The following is a 14,093-nucleotide window of genomic DNA, read 5'->3' on the forward strand; positions in this document are numbered from 1 at the left end:
ACTTGATTATCTCAATAGATGCAGAAAAAGCCTTTGACAAGATCCAACACCACTTTATGATAAAAACGCTAAGAAAACTTGGAATAGAAGGAATGTACCTCAATATTGTAAAGGCTATATATGACAAACCTACAGCCAACATCATAGTTAATGGTGAAAACCAGAAACCATTCCCCCTAAAATCAGGAATGACACAAGGGTGCCCACTATCCCCACACCTATTCAACATAGTACTGGAATTCCTAGCTAGAGCAATTAGGCAAGAAGAAGAAATAAAAGTAATACAAATAGGTAAAGAAACTGTCAAAATATCCTTATTTTCAGATGATATGATCATATACCTTAAAGACCCAAAAAGCTCTACCCAAAAACTCTTAGACACCATAAACAGCTACAGTAAGGTGGCAGGATACAAAATCAACTTACAAAAATTATTAGCTTTTCTATACACCAACAACAAACAAACTGAGAAGGAGTATATGGAAACAATTCCACTCACAGTAGCCCCCCAAAAAATCAAATACCTAGGAGTAAATTTAACAAAGGATGTGAATGAACATCCTTTGTTCATTCACAAGGAGAATTACAAACCCCTGAAGAAAGAGATTGAGGAAGACGTGGATTGTTTTGATTCTGACAAAGGAAGTGTACATTTATCTGGCTGTACTTAATTATAAAGTTTGTGATTTAGTCCTTGTTTTCAAAGCAAGGTATACTTCCAATAGAAAATAAGTTGTTTATCCTATGTATTTTTGTCTTATTAAATGACATTTCCTTAAAGGAAATGTTCAATTCCTTTGAATCAGAAAAAAGACTATTTAACAAAAAGGGGTTTTGTTTACATCTATTAGTGGTCTTTATAAAGCCTTATCTAGTGTTTTATTAATCTAGAATGATAAATAACTATATATTATTTTTATTTGCACATCCTTTTCGAACAGATGTCATGACTCAGATAATCATATTAAAAATCTTAGGAAAGTCACGTCTCATATAACATTGTTTGAGTGAAACTAAACACAAGTCTAGGCTTTGGGAAATAAATTTGCTAATTATACTCTGAACCCATGAAAAATAAATGGAGCAACTCAGAGAGGTATCTCTTATGTCTCAAAATACAATTAGAGCTAGTGTGGCAAAACTGTGGTAATGCCATGATAAGGTTGTACCTTCATCAGTGCCCATTTATTGGTTTCCATTAACTTCAGAGAAGTATGATGCCTGTCCATCAGCATGGGTCTGACCTAGAAACTCATTCAAAATGCAGATTCTCTGGCTGTAGGCCACATCAGTTGCATAAGAAATTGAAGTTCAATGCCAGATATGGTCATGGGGGTAGAGCATAGCAACTTATCTTATATTAAGCTATCCAAGTGATTTCTGATGCAGGCAAGTTTGAGAACCAGTGGTCTAAGTGCATGAAGGAAATTGAGAGCACAAACCTATATTATTATAGCTACAAACTGACATGTTACTATAGCAACAACTAGACAGTAGTATTGCATAATGAAACATTGTGCAATTAAGAAGCATGAATATTAATTGAAACCAATATTCTAAATTGCTAAAATTTATATTGGGCAAATGAATGTTTACTTTTAGCTTTATGGCATGAGAATCATAGTTTGATTAGGGAAGAGCATTTGATAAGTGGAAACCATGCCTGTTTTTTAAACATCATTCCTTTGGAATTTAGTTAAGTTTTTGTAGAAAAATAGAATCACTCTTAAAGACATTCATCGCCAAAATCACAAAGTAACTTACTAACCAGTGACTTATAACTTTGAAAGAGTTAATTTTTAATTGAACTCCTATACTACATCATATTAGACTTGTCAGTAATATGTTTTACAAAATACAGTGCTAGGCACCTAATGGCTGTTAAATGCACATTAAGAATTTATTTGTAGATCACTTGTTTGGGAATTTATGTGTCACAGAAAGTTATTATAGCAAATATATTCACATTCTGTAATTTTTTCTTTAGTATATGGTCTAAGATCTAGCATTTGCTGTATCCAAAGAATTAAATTCATGTTGGGGTTTGCATTTTATTGATATGTGCTAAGGATTAGATGCACTCAGTTAAGCTTCTTCCTGGCCAAATGACCAGATGTCAGTCTGAGAAAATCCTATATCGTGTACTACATCCCTGGATTATCTTATCTAAGTATTATGTGGACATTTCAGATGATATGCCTTGGCATGTGGTCATGTTTCATTAACTTATTAAGGATTGTTAAAGCATCTTTTTCCATTTTGACACCTTGCCACAATTGGATGTAAAATTGACTATAAGACTAAATACCTGATATTCATGCAGTAAGTAGAAGGGGCTTCATTGGTATCTAGGAGAAATGATGTCCAAATGGGTGTTTTAGAGAAAAGGGCTTGGTTGTCATATGATGTGGGATATGAAAAACTGGTGTCTCTAGTCTGCACTTTATTTTCCTCAACTATTAAAAGAGATGATTGGATCATGCTCATCCCCTCTATTTACATTATAAGCATATATAGAAATATATGAAACCCTTTATTTTGTATAATTAATATACTCAAATAAAAAGAAAGGATTTGTTACTCATCTTCAAGATTCTAAGTATTTTAAATTCTAAGATTTTGAAAGGAGGATAGCAGAAAATGAAAAACATAAAGCAACTCCATTGTGTCATATATGACTGGGTATTTTGTAGGTATTTGTTAAAAGAATAAATTAAACAAAATAATTAGTATAAAGTAGGCCTTAGCATGCTTTGCACACAATGGGAAATAATAATATTAGGTACTTGTAACTTTAGAGTTTAAGTTACATGTTTTAGGAAAAATATTTCTGTAATGTATATTTGAATTAAATACATTTCTCCCCTCAGGGTTTTCAATTTGATTTATTTATTCTTAACTACTATTCATATGAAATACTTAGAAAAACAAATAATTTTAATATTGTAAGTATAGGTGTGTTCTATAGATCATATATATTATATATTGTTTCTAGAAGAATGTCTTTTAAAACACTCTACATGTTATACTCTTCTGCACCTACTTATTTCATTATATTTTGTGTGACCAAAAATTGTAACTATAAAGCTATTTTTGGCATGCTTTTCCCAGAACCTTGTAAGAAACAGCAGGAGCATAATTTTAAGCTACAGAATTACAAAATAAGCACAGAATCCTAGCTACCATAAACAGAAGGACAAAATTCTAACTTTGCAAAAACTCATAATTACTAGCAATGGGGAAGGGTAGACATGAGGAAAAAAGTAGATTTTATGGAGTATTTTTTCATATTTCTAAACTTTTCTTTGAATTCTGTTTATTCTCAGAGATCGAATTCTGTGAAACCCCTCACACTCTATGTTCCGGCTACCAGACAGACATGCACAGTGTTGCTCGGCATGGCTACCAGCTAGAGATGGGATCTGATGCAGACACAGAGACAGAAGGTGCTGCCTCACCTGACCATGCCCTGAGAATGTGGATAAGAGGAATGAAGTCAGAACACAGTTCTTGTCTGTCCAGCCGGGCCAACTCTGCATTATCCTTGACTGACACTGACCATGAACGGAAGTCTGATGGGGAAAATGGTAATAAAACTACCTATAGTGAGAATAGTTGTTAACCTTTGCTTTGTTCTTTCCTGTATCTGCCCATCTTTCTTTTCTCTTTTGTTTTTAACTGGGGTTTGAACTCAAGGCCTCATGATTGCTAAGCAGGCACTCTACAACTTGAACCATGAGCCCAACCATTTTTTGCTTTTGCTATTTTTCAAATTGGGACTCCCATATTTTACTCAACCCAGTCTCAGCCTACAATCCTCCTACCTATGCCTTCCACATAGCCAGTATTACAGTTGTGCACCACCATGCCTAGCTTGTTTGTTGAGACAGCATCTCATGCTTTCTGCCTGGGCTGGCCTCAGATAGCTGGGATTACATACATAAACTGGGTTACAGTCATTAGCTACTGTGCCTGGTTCTGGATGGCTACTTTTTGAAGTGTTCATTTTGTTGCTTTCAAATAGATTGTAATGCAACATGGAAAAAAACTGACCATCTTTTATTTAATATCCAGAAAGGAAATGCAAATTAGTGGTGTCCAATGAAGAAGCTATATACCTGGATATCTGGCAAATAGACACATTTATTTATCATGATAGACAAAATATTCTTCCTTTCTAGGGAACCCCCAAGAGAAATAACCTCTTAGAGTGAGCAGCATTGTGCATTACTTATTCATTATTCATACTTTTCATTTTCATCTTTGCTTTCCAGTGTAATATCAGTGGTATTTATTACAGAAAGTACTCATTTCATATATTTGGAGTTTAAGTGCATGAACAATGATATGAACAATTGTATACCATGTATATATGAGCTTTCTTTTTTGATCCAGATTAACTTGTTGAATGTACAAACAGATTCAAATTGGCCAGGCTAAACTGAAATGATTTGAAAAACAGGAAATGAATTAACAATCCACCATTTGCAGACAATAAGTACTAACAATAGTATATATCATTATATTGTAATTATATATTATTTTATTTCTTACAACTTTTAGAAAAAGAAAGGTTTTGTCTTTTTGATTTTGGGGAGAGGGATTGATTTATTTTATTTCTTTTCTTCCATTCTTACTAAAGAAATAAAATCATTTCATAATGGGCACATTCATGAATATTAAATACATTAATCTAGTCTCTACATTCTGTTTGTCTAAATTTTATGACCTCCATCATGAAGAGCACAAAGCTTAGTCTGTAACAGTGCTAATTAGCATTTTCTCAGGTGGCAAAGAGGTACCAAATCACTTTGTACTGGCAGCTTTTGTATTCTATCCTCTTCTGCCTCCTTCTGCTCAAAGTAGATACTAGATACAAGATTATAAACAGGAATGTGTGGCTGCCCCACTACAAGAAATATTATCTGCTAAATAATTGGCTATAAACACCTTGTAATATCACCAAGTATCCTGAGAGCTTGATTTTTTAATATTTTCATATATATATGATATATATTTTTTTCATATGTAAGACATATATGTGTATATATATATATATATATATATATATATATATATATATATATAAACATGTGTGTGTATTTGGCTTTGCCAAGAGTGTAAGAGGTAATGTATTGAAATTAAGAAGGAACATATTTGCTATATGTATGCATATTCATGTAAGTGAAAAAATACTAGGATTGATATTAGGAGACTGGGTTAGTCACCAAAGTTTTCTGGGATTCATCTTGTCAATCAAGAAAAGCAATAACCAAAATTGTGTGAAATGGAGTGGTAAGTGATCTCCTATATCGCTAAGACTGCTTATACTGCATCATCCCACTCCTAATATGAATTTATAATGAGTCACTGGGTTGAAACATTAGAATACAAGACAGAAGTTTCTTCATTGGACTCTTTAATTCTTTTATCACTTCAGGACTCACAATGTGAGTTTTTTTTGGGATAATGAAAATATTGTAGCATTAAGTAGTTTTAACATTTGTACATCTCTGAAAATACTAAAAAGTATTGCTAAATTGTATGCTTCAAAAGTTGTGAATATTAAGTTACATGAATTATATTTCAATAAAGCTGTAATTTTAAAAAACCCTTGATGAAAAATTGTGGCTGTAGTTTCAGGAATTCCCAGATGACTTGGACAGGGATTAATTAGTCATATGCTTGCCATTACAGGTTTTAAATTCTCTCCTGTTTGTTGTGACATGGAGGCTCCAGCTGGCTCTACTCAAGGCAAGTGTTTCTAAATATTTGACTACAAATTGCTTTTTAACCTCACCCCATCTCCTAGTACCTAGCACACAGAAAGGTGAATCTTGCTCCACTGACAAACAACAACATACAAACCTGGTCAATGACCTTGTCAGAGATTAGTTCAGTGGCAGCTGATTGGTTTGTGTTCCTCCTTCATTGTGTGTATTTTCATGGTGAAGATAAAGCAAAGGTGAAGCTAGGGAGACACATAAGACATGATTTCAGGTGGAAACATTGATTTGGTTTGGGGCAGAGATTGAAATCAGGTTGTGTTGAGTTTAACTTCATGATTTCCTACGTATCCACCATTTTTGAATGATTTAACATTCACTCAGTAAAAATCTGATATTGTCATAACTTTCCAACGCCACCCAGCAGAAGTCCTTGGTCTTTTCCTTTAGATGTTCCTTGCTTGGCTTTATAATCACATTGTGTTTGTGTCATCAATTATAAATAATACCTTAAAATGAAAACAAAAGTTCATTTTTTTCTGTAAACTTGTGTTTATAGTGTCATTTTTCAGTGATAGGGTGTTGATGTTCTTGTAATTTTGCCTTTGTTGTACTCTTTGGGTTTTGCCACATTGAGGAAGGTTACTAAAAGCAACATTTGTAAATGATTTTCATTATTTAGTCTGTTCTGGGCCTTTCTTAAATGACTTGTAGTAGGGTCATCACATCCAACCACAGTGATTCAAAATTAGGAAAAGGCTGGTGTATAAAGGTTTAGAATAACACTTGTAAACATATATAGCATGAATATTCGCTATTATTAGATCATCATTTAAAAATTCCCTAATACACTATTTGTACTTTTATCTCATTTCATCCTCATGGCCACCTGAATTAGATCTATTATCAGTTCCCATTTTGCATGTAAAGAAGTATTAAGAAACAATTCAGAAACCAGGTAACTAAGTGCAATAGATTATTTTCTAAATAGTCATTTATTCATCATTGGGGTGGTACCTTTTCTTGGAGAGGACCCAGGTAGATATCAAGGCCACCTGTGGGATCCAAGTTTCCAGGTTTTGGAATGGTCCTCCAGAGGGACTTCTGACAAGCAACCCTCTGGTCATGACCTCCTCCATTGTCCTACCTAGTCTCACATTTCGTTTTAAAGCTGTGTGTCATCTCACAATTGTACTGTCCCCAGAATGGTCCACTGTAGATGGGAACACCTTTCAACATGATGTGAACTTGAACATATGGCTCTGTATGTTTTGCTCTGACTTCTATTACTATTTTCAATAAGAAGTATATAATTTGGAATCTTATCTATGATCTGTGGTAAGTTTTCATGGATTTCACAAATTTTCAATAGCTGATAACCAGGCCTGCCCTGCATTTAGCGTTCCCATGGGTTCGTATTCAGGAAGTTTGAGTTGAGATGAGTGTTTTCCAAAAACCTGTTAATTTGAAGAAACATGTTCTTTTCAACAAATTTAACTTGGTATCTGTATGAAATGCTGCTGTTTATTTCCCAGTGTTATCATTCATTCATGAACGTATGTTTACCAAGGCATCCATTTCATTAACTTTATATATACTATATTTGAAAAGTAAAACTGCTTAAAATATTTTGATCTATTTGCTTCACTATTTCAGAGTCTGTATTACCCTATATCTTTGTGCCTCAGTTAGAGTCAGTGACATTTTATTTTGTTCTGTTTTCCTATACTTTCTGATTTTTTGATTATTGATGAGGCACAATATTATGGACAAGTTTAGGATAAATTAACCTCCACTGCTGTGACTGTGGATAAATACGAAGGCAGGAGAAATTCTTAATTTGGGTGAGTTGTCCAAGTGAGAAATAATCTCAGAAGCAATTTCAAAGTTGCTTACAATTCTGTCTATCCCAGTAGAATACAGTATGACTTAGTTTTTCTAGTTATCCTTCAAAGTCATGTCTAAAATGACTTATTTCTTTCATTTCATTAATTGGTCGAGTCTTTCAGAATATTTAATTTTTTCTCATTGCATCACTTCTATTTGGTTGTCTTTAATTCAATTTCACTTCTTTGCATGTTGTAACCCCTGAAGAATTATAATAAACTCAACTTCAGAATTGGAGCACTTGGACCAAACGATCTAAAGTACAGGGAAGGGAAATTATCAGGTAACAGAAGGTGATACTCATTTCTAGGCTTTCACAGGACTATCATAATGTTGATATATATTGTTTCCAATGCCTCACATTTGTCCTAGGTAAATCCTTCATCTATTGATGGTTAATTATATATTAAGAAAATGCATATTCAATCAAGTTCATCCGAGGACCTATGGGCAGTCAATACCTGGGTGCCACTTTGGTATCAACCATCATGCTTCATTAATTCTACACTTTCCACACTCCCATTTCACCTTACTATTAATCATAAACCAGGGCTTGAGTTGTGTATTTTCTAACCTCACAATGGTTGTTCATAAGTACTAGCCTGGAAGCTACTTAAAGACAGAACCAGGTTTATTAGTGTTATAGCTTCAATACTTAGCCACAGGATATAGTATGCACTAAATAAATGAGAAATGCACATTGTTTTAAGAAGAAAACTAAATTAGAAATAATATATATATCATGGATCATCTATGATCTTATGAGACAAGATTTTGTAAGGTTAGAAAAACTTGGGTGGGTCAGATTTCTGGCCATCTAATGCACAACTCTACTTCTGATGAGTGATCCAATGGGCATTTCTTAGAACTTGGCACCCCTACCTGACTATCAATATCAGTGATCAGAGTATCATATCCTAAGTAATTACTTTTGACTGTACGTTGGGCTGAAAGAAAAAATTGTATCAGCAGCTAAATTAGACTAATCAACTTCCAAAAGCATTTTTCACATGTGGCCTAAATGAAAAAGTTAGAGTATAAACTGAAAATGAAAGTGTCAAGAAGCCAGAGAGAAATAGGTAGAGGAAAAACATTCATAACTTTTAATAAAGTATAAATTCTGAAAATATTACTTATATCTATATTCTTGATGATAATGACATTTTTGTTCAAGCAGTATTTATTGAGGACCTACTCTTTGCTAAGCTCTGTATTAGATACTAGGGATATATAAAAAATGAATAGTACACAATACCCAACCTCAAGGAATTTACAGACTAGTAGGAGATATTGATGCCCTATTAGTTAGAATGGTTTATTACAGTAAACCAACTTAAGGTAGCTTAAAGAAATACAAATTTATTAAATGGACATGGGAATGCTTCGTGGGAATCAAGGCAAGAGTGTGGCTGGACCACAAGTAGGGACCAGATCAAAAGAATTGCTAAGAGTTTTCCTTTTGCTTCTGAATGCATTTCCTTCAGCCCTGTCTCTGCAGATTGACATTTCTCTAAATCTCCATCTATAAAACAAGAATAAAACCTCATATAGTCCCCCAGTTTGTATTTCTTTCTGTTAGGAATAAGGTAAGATGAATTACATGTTTTATAGAACCATTGCTAACTTCCAAGGACACAAAATCATTTTCCTAGCTTAACTCAGATGTCTACCACTATCTCATCAGCTACAACCAGGGGATATGGTCAGTAATACAAATGTTGCCCACCCATTTGATTCCTAAAGCATTTTCCCAATGTAGGAGAGTCAGTGTCAAGTAGGCATATGTTTCCAAAGAGGTCAACTAAGTAGAATAAAAACAATTTAAATACAATTTAGTTTATACCACAAGATTGGAATTTATAACCTGATCTAAGAGCACAAAGAATGTAAAACCATCTACTAAAGTAAAAATGATTATGTTAATATAATGTAAATGAACAATACTCTTAATATGTTGTTAAGAACAGCTATAGTATAGGATAGATCCAGGCTTGGTCCCTATTTCTGCAACTTAACTGACGCTTGTCCTTGGACATATAACCAAAGCTCTCTTAGCCCCAGTTTCCTGGTCTGTAAAATAGAGATAGTACGTATTTCAAAGTTTTGGGGTTTTGTGAAGATTAAATTAGAAAATGGATAAGTAGTACTTTGTAATGTGTTTTTATAATTAAATGTGGTTATAATCAATCACATTCATTTATGGATGCACATATTGTGGGATAGGTGCTATAGTGTGCATTTCTGTTATGAAGGATTAGACAGACACAACTTCAACTTCTGAAACATCTGGTATCATAGGGAACTCACTAGTCTACCTGAGCCATCCTGTTTTTTACTCATTTTAAACTAGGTAAAAATCCTTACACTTATATTAAATAATACATCATTTCAATAGCAAAAAAAAATTGTTCTGCTAAGTGTATAAGACTGTTAGAGGAAATTCACTTCATACCTGGCTAAGGATTAACTCATGCTATTGTATTTCTTATTGTCATTGTAGAAGCCCTTTAAGGTAGGGCTAGAATCTGAAAATTTCAGAAGCCATGTTGATTTCCATGACTGTTGAGCAACTGGGCTACTTATGTGTTGTGCAGGATCTTTACAGGTAAAGGAATATCTGATACAATCTCATGACAGCCAAAGAATACATTAGTACTGTTTCTTGTTGCCTCTGCACTGCATACCATAGAACCCTGCTTTAGCTACCATGTGCTATGCATGTGCCATTCTAAGACCCTAAACTGCTTTAAGGGAACAGTTAAGTTGTGGAAAAAATGCCTAGACTAACACCTGGTTTTTTTTGACTGACATGTAATAGTTATACTTAAATGAGGATTTATTCCTTCTGATATTTTACCATATGGGGCCATTCATGTACATTTAGTGGAGGGAGTTTGTTTGTTTTATACTTCTTTCCTTTGCATTTTTTGTTTTCCCTTGGTAGTGTAAGTTACACAGGACACTTCCATAGCAGTAATAACAGTTCCTCAGGAACCATCTGAATGTCAAAGGAAGTGTGTGAAACAACGCAATGATTTGGTAATAGCTTTGGCAGGAGCCCTGCCATATAACTGACATCCTAATGGCTCTGTTGGAACCATTAGGCATGTATGAGACTGTGCAGTTGACTTTTGTAACAGCTCTTTTGGACATGTTACACTATCAGAGGAAGTGTATAAGTCATTGGGACTACTTTATGGGTGGGTGAGACACTTCTGTGGTTACTGCAATACTCTTACAATTGAAAATCATTTTGATAATACTGAACATCAAGTTATTATCAGGATAGATATAATAAGATCATATTTTTTCAGTAGATAATTTTTAACTAGTATTTTTATTATTAAAATAATATCAACTGATAGTTTAAATTAAAACAGTAAATCAGGTTTAAAGTGAAACGTCCTCTTTCCTCTTCACCCTTTAGATGCCACTGGTGTTAATAGTGTACTATGTGTCATTCCCAAATTTGTAATTACATATACAAATGACAGTACTTTGATCTTAAAAATTGTATTACCCGTAACATTTGTGCACACATCTTTTTTGCATATGTCTTGGATAATTTCTTCCAAGTAGAAATGATGGACCAAATATATATGCATTTAATGTTTTTATAAATATTACCAAATGCTCCTCTGAAAAAAGAATTGCCAGTTTATCTTCCTACTTATACTGTATGAACAGTGTCTATTTCCCCATATACTTATTAATTAGCTATGATGAAAAATATTTCTAATACATAATATGCTAGATAAAATATAATATCTGTTTGTGGTACTATTTTTTATTATAAGTGAGCTTAGGCATCTTTTTACATGGTACAAGCCCATTTATATCTCTTTTTCTCTGAAGTGTCTGTTGACATCTTTTGCCCACTTTTCTACTTATAATTAATAAAAAAATCGCAACAACAGAATATAAGTCACAGTAGAGAAAATAAGAATGGTTCTTGAAAATATTAAAAAATAATCTCTCTCTTAACAGAAATTCACATTAAAACTATAATGTGGTCTCATTTAGCAAATATAATACTGGCTATAAAAAACATTTGATAATATAATTTTTTGAAAAAATGTATATTAAGTATTAGTCACAGGAGTATAGTCTGTATGAAAGAAAATATTATAATATTTAGCAAAAATATAGCTTCTTTGACCCAGTGTTTTCAATTCTTAAAACTTATCCTATAGCTATTGGATGACATGAAGTGATGTATATGAGGTTGTTCACTGCAGCATTGTTTGAAATATTGATAAGTTATGGATACCAATCAAAATATTTAGCAACAGGAAGCCACTTGAAAAATTTATAGTATATTCATGCATTGGAATACTCTGTCACCTTCAAAAGAATGTGACATGCATGGTAGGAGAAGCTGGATGGTTCAAGTAGGGATTGTATGGTAGGTTAAATTCCATTGAGACTATTTGTATGGATTTATAATTTTTTATTTCTTAATCTAGGTAGTAGGGTACATAGGTGATTATATTATTAATCTTTATGCTCTTATGTTTGTGAATATTTTAATAAATTTAACAGAAACAAAATAAGAACTCTATGAATTGAAGTGGGACAATCTTTAAGATGCATCATTAGAGAAAAACTACAAGTTTTGAATCATTGTGTATAGCAGTGGATTTTTTGTCTATAATCTTTTATAAGAAATACATTTTACATCATAACTCAGTTCACAATGAGTCTATAAATAAAAAACAGAGATGAAAATTTCATAAGAAAATACCTGCCCTTACTATGAACAGCATACTTTGACATATTCTATTCTGTTCTATTCTATTATTTCTTTGTAACATTCATTCAGATTCAGTAAATTAATTTTATGACTCACTATTAGGTCACAACCTGAAGTTTAAAAACTATGAAGTCCAGTGTGCTACACTCTGTGTGTGATTTTAATAGAGATGTATGCATACATGCTTGTGTATGCATAGAAATTCTCTGGAAGTATTAATAGTAAATGAAGAATTTTAATGGAATTTATGGAGGGGAACTAGTTGGTTATGGAACAGAAGTTAGAGGAAGATGTTTTCCTGTGTGCTTTTTTGTCCTTTACAACTTTGTATCATATGCTATTATTTTTATTTGATATTGTTATAAAAATAAATGAAATGAAAATGATGTCACAGAAGAATGATCCAACTCACCTGCTTTCTGGACCACTTCTTTAAATGGCCAATAATTGCTGCTTACAGAACTCTTTCCAATGTTTAAAATAAATTTAGAAACAAAACCTTCTCTGAAATAAAAAAGAGACCAGGGTTATAAAATGCTCTATGGCAATCCTCAGCTTTAGCTCTTGATTTATTTCTTTAACATAACTATGTGTGTGTGCTTGTGTGTGTTCCTTTTGAAAATAAAGTGAAAAATCTATTGCAACATATTATTAGATGATATTCTGCTGTTTGCATCACTGCGAAGTCACCTGTTCCTTTTGATGTTCCTCATGAAATTTGAGCTCCATATGTAGAACGTACATACTTAAAAGAGCTATGTTTAGAGATCAAGTTTCTGACTTACAGAGGAAATAGGGCATGGGAAGTGTTGTAATCTGGTGGACAAGCAAGTCTTTAAAAATTAGCAGTTGTAAAACAAAAAGACAGCTGCAAATTAAAAACCTTTCATGTTATATATACCATGCTATTTTCCTTTGAAATGAAAAACATGTATTTGTCATTTCACAGTTTTAATAGTGCACACATAATTGTGCTTCTATGAACAAATGACTATTATCCTAAGTGGTTGATTTTAAGTAACATTTCCTTTTTTTCACTGAAGTCCATACTTTAAAATTTTTGTTTCTATTTCATAGCCAGTACAATCTGGAAATTTGTGCTTAAATACTGTCTATCTATCTATCATGAATTTATTTATGGTGCTGAAGTTTGAATGCAGGGCCTTTGAAAGCACCCTACCATTTGGGCCAAGCCCTTAAGTCATTTTGCTTATTTTAGTTTGTTTTTCAGATAGTGTCTCATGCCTCCTACCTCTGCCTCCCAGGTTGAACAATAATCCTCCTATTTACTCCCCCAGGTGGCTAGGATTATAGATGTATGCCACCATGCCCAGCACACTTTTCATTTATTTTGATTTTTGTAAGTGCAAAGCTAATTTTTCTGAGACAACTTATCCTTTATTTTCATTGTTACCTGACAAGTTTATATTTGCTCAAACATTTCTTCTTCTAACTCTAGAAAGATTTTGTGGCCTATACAAGAAATATATGTATGTCTTTAATCCCTTTACCATGAGAAAATTGATAGTGTTGTGAAATAATCCAAATTTTTTTCTTCTACTACATGCTTTACAAACCTGGGTTACCACTGCTAAATCAGGAGCAAAACAAAAATATAGATATCTCAAGGGTATCCTATTCCCTGAAGAACTTGTGCGTTCTCTACAATTTTTTCACATGGTTTCTGGGTTGCCATGCTCTCTTAGTTTTTCTTATCTGACTATTTT

At 33.1% G+C, this 14,093-nt stretch overlaps 1 protein-coding gene across 11 annotated transcripts in view; it reads left to right on the top strand.

Moving 5' to 3' along the window:
* Positions 1-14,093, top strand: part of LOC109686404 (teneurin-1) — an 835,907-nt gene that overhangs the window by 314,864 nt on the left and 506,950 nt on the right. For all 11 annotated transcript variants that reach the window (XM_074064014.1, XM_074064010.1, XM_074064012.1 and 8 more), the window contains 2 exons: positions 3,327-3,587; positions 5,698-5,754. In XM_074064014.1, the coding sequence (XP_073920115.1) occupies positions 3,327-3,587; positions 5,698-5,754 (318 nt within the window). The remainder of the gene's footprint in view (positions 1-3,326; positions 3,588-5,697; positions 5,755-14,093) is intronic.

The sequence above is a fragment of the Castor canadensis genome, chromosome X, assembly GCF_047511655.1.
Source record: "Castor canadensis chromosome X, mCasCan1.hap1v2, whole genome shotgun sequence".
NCBI classification, from domain to species: domain Eukaryota; kingdom Metazoa; phylum Chordata; class Mammalia; order Rodentia; family Castoridae; genus Castor; species Castor canadensis.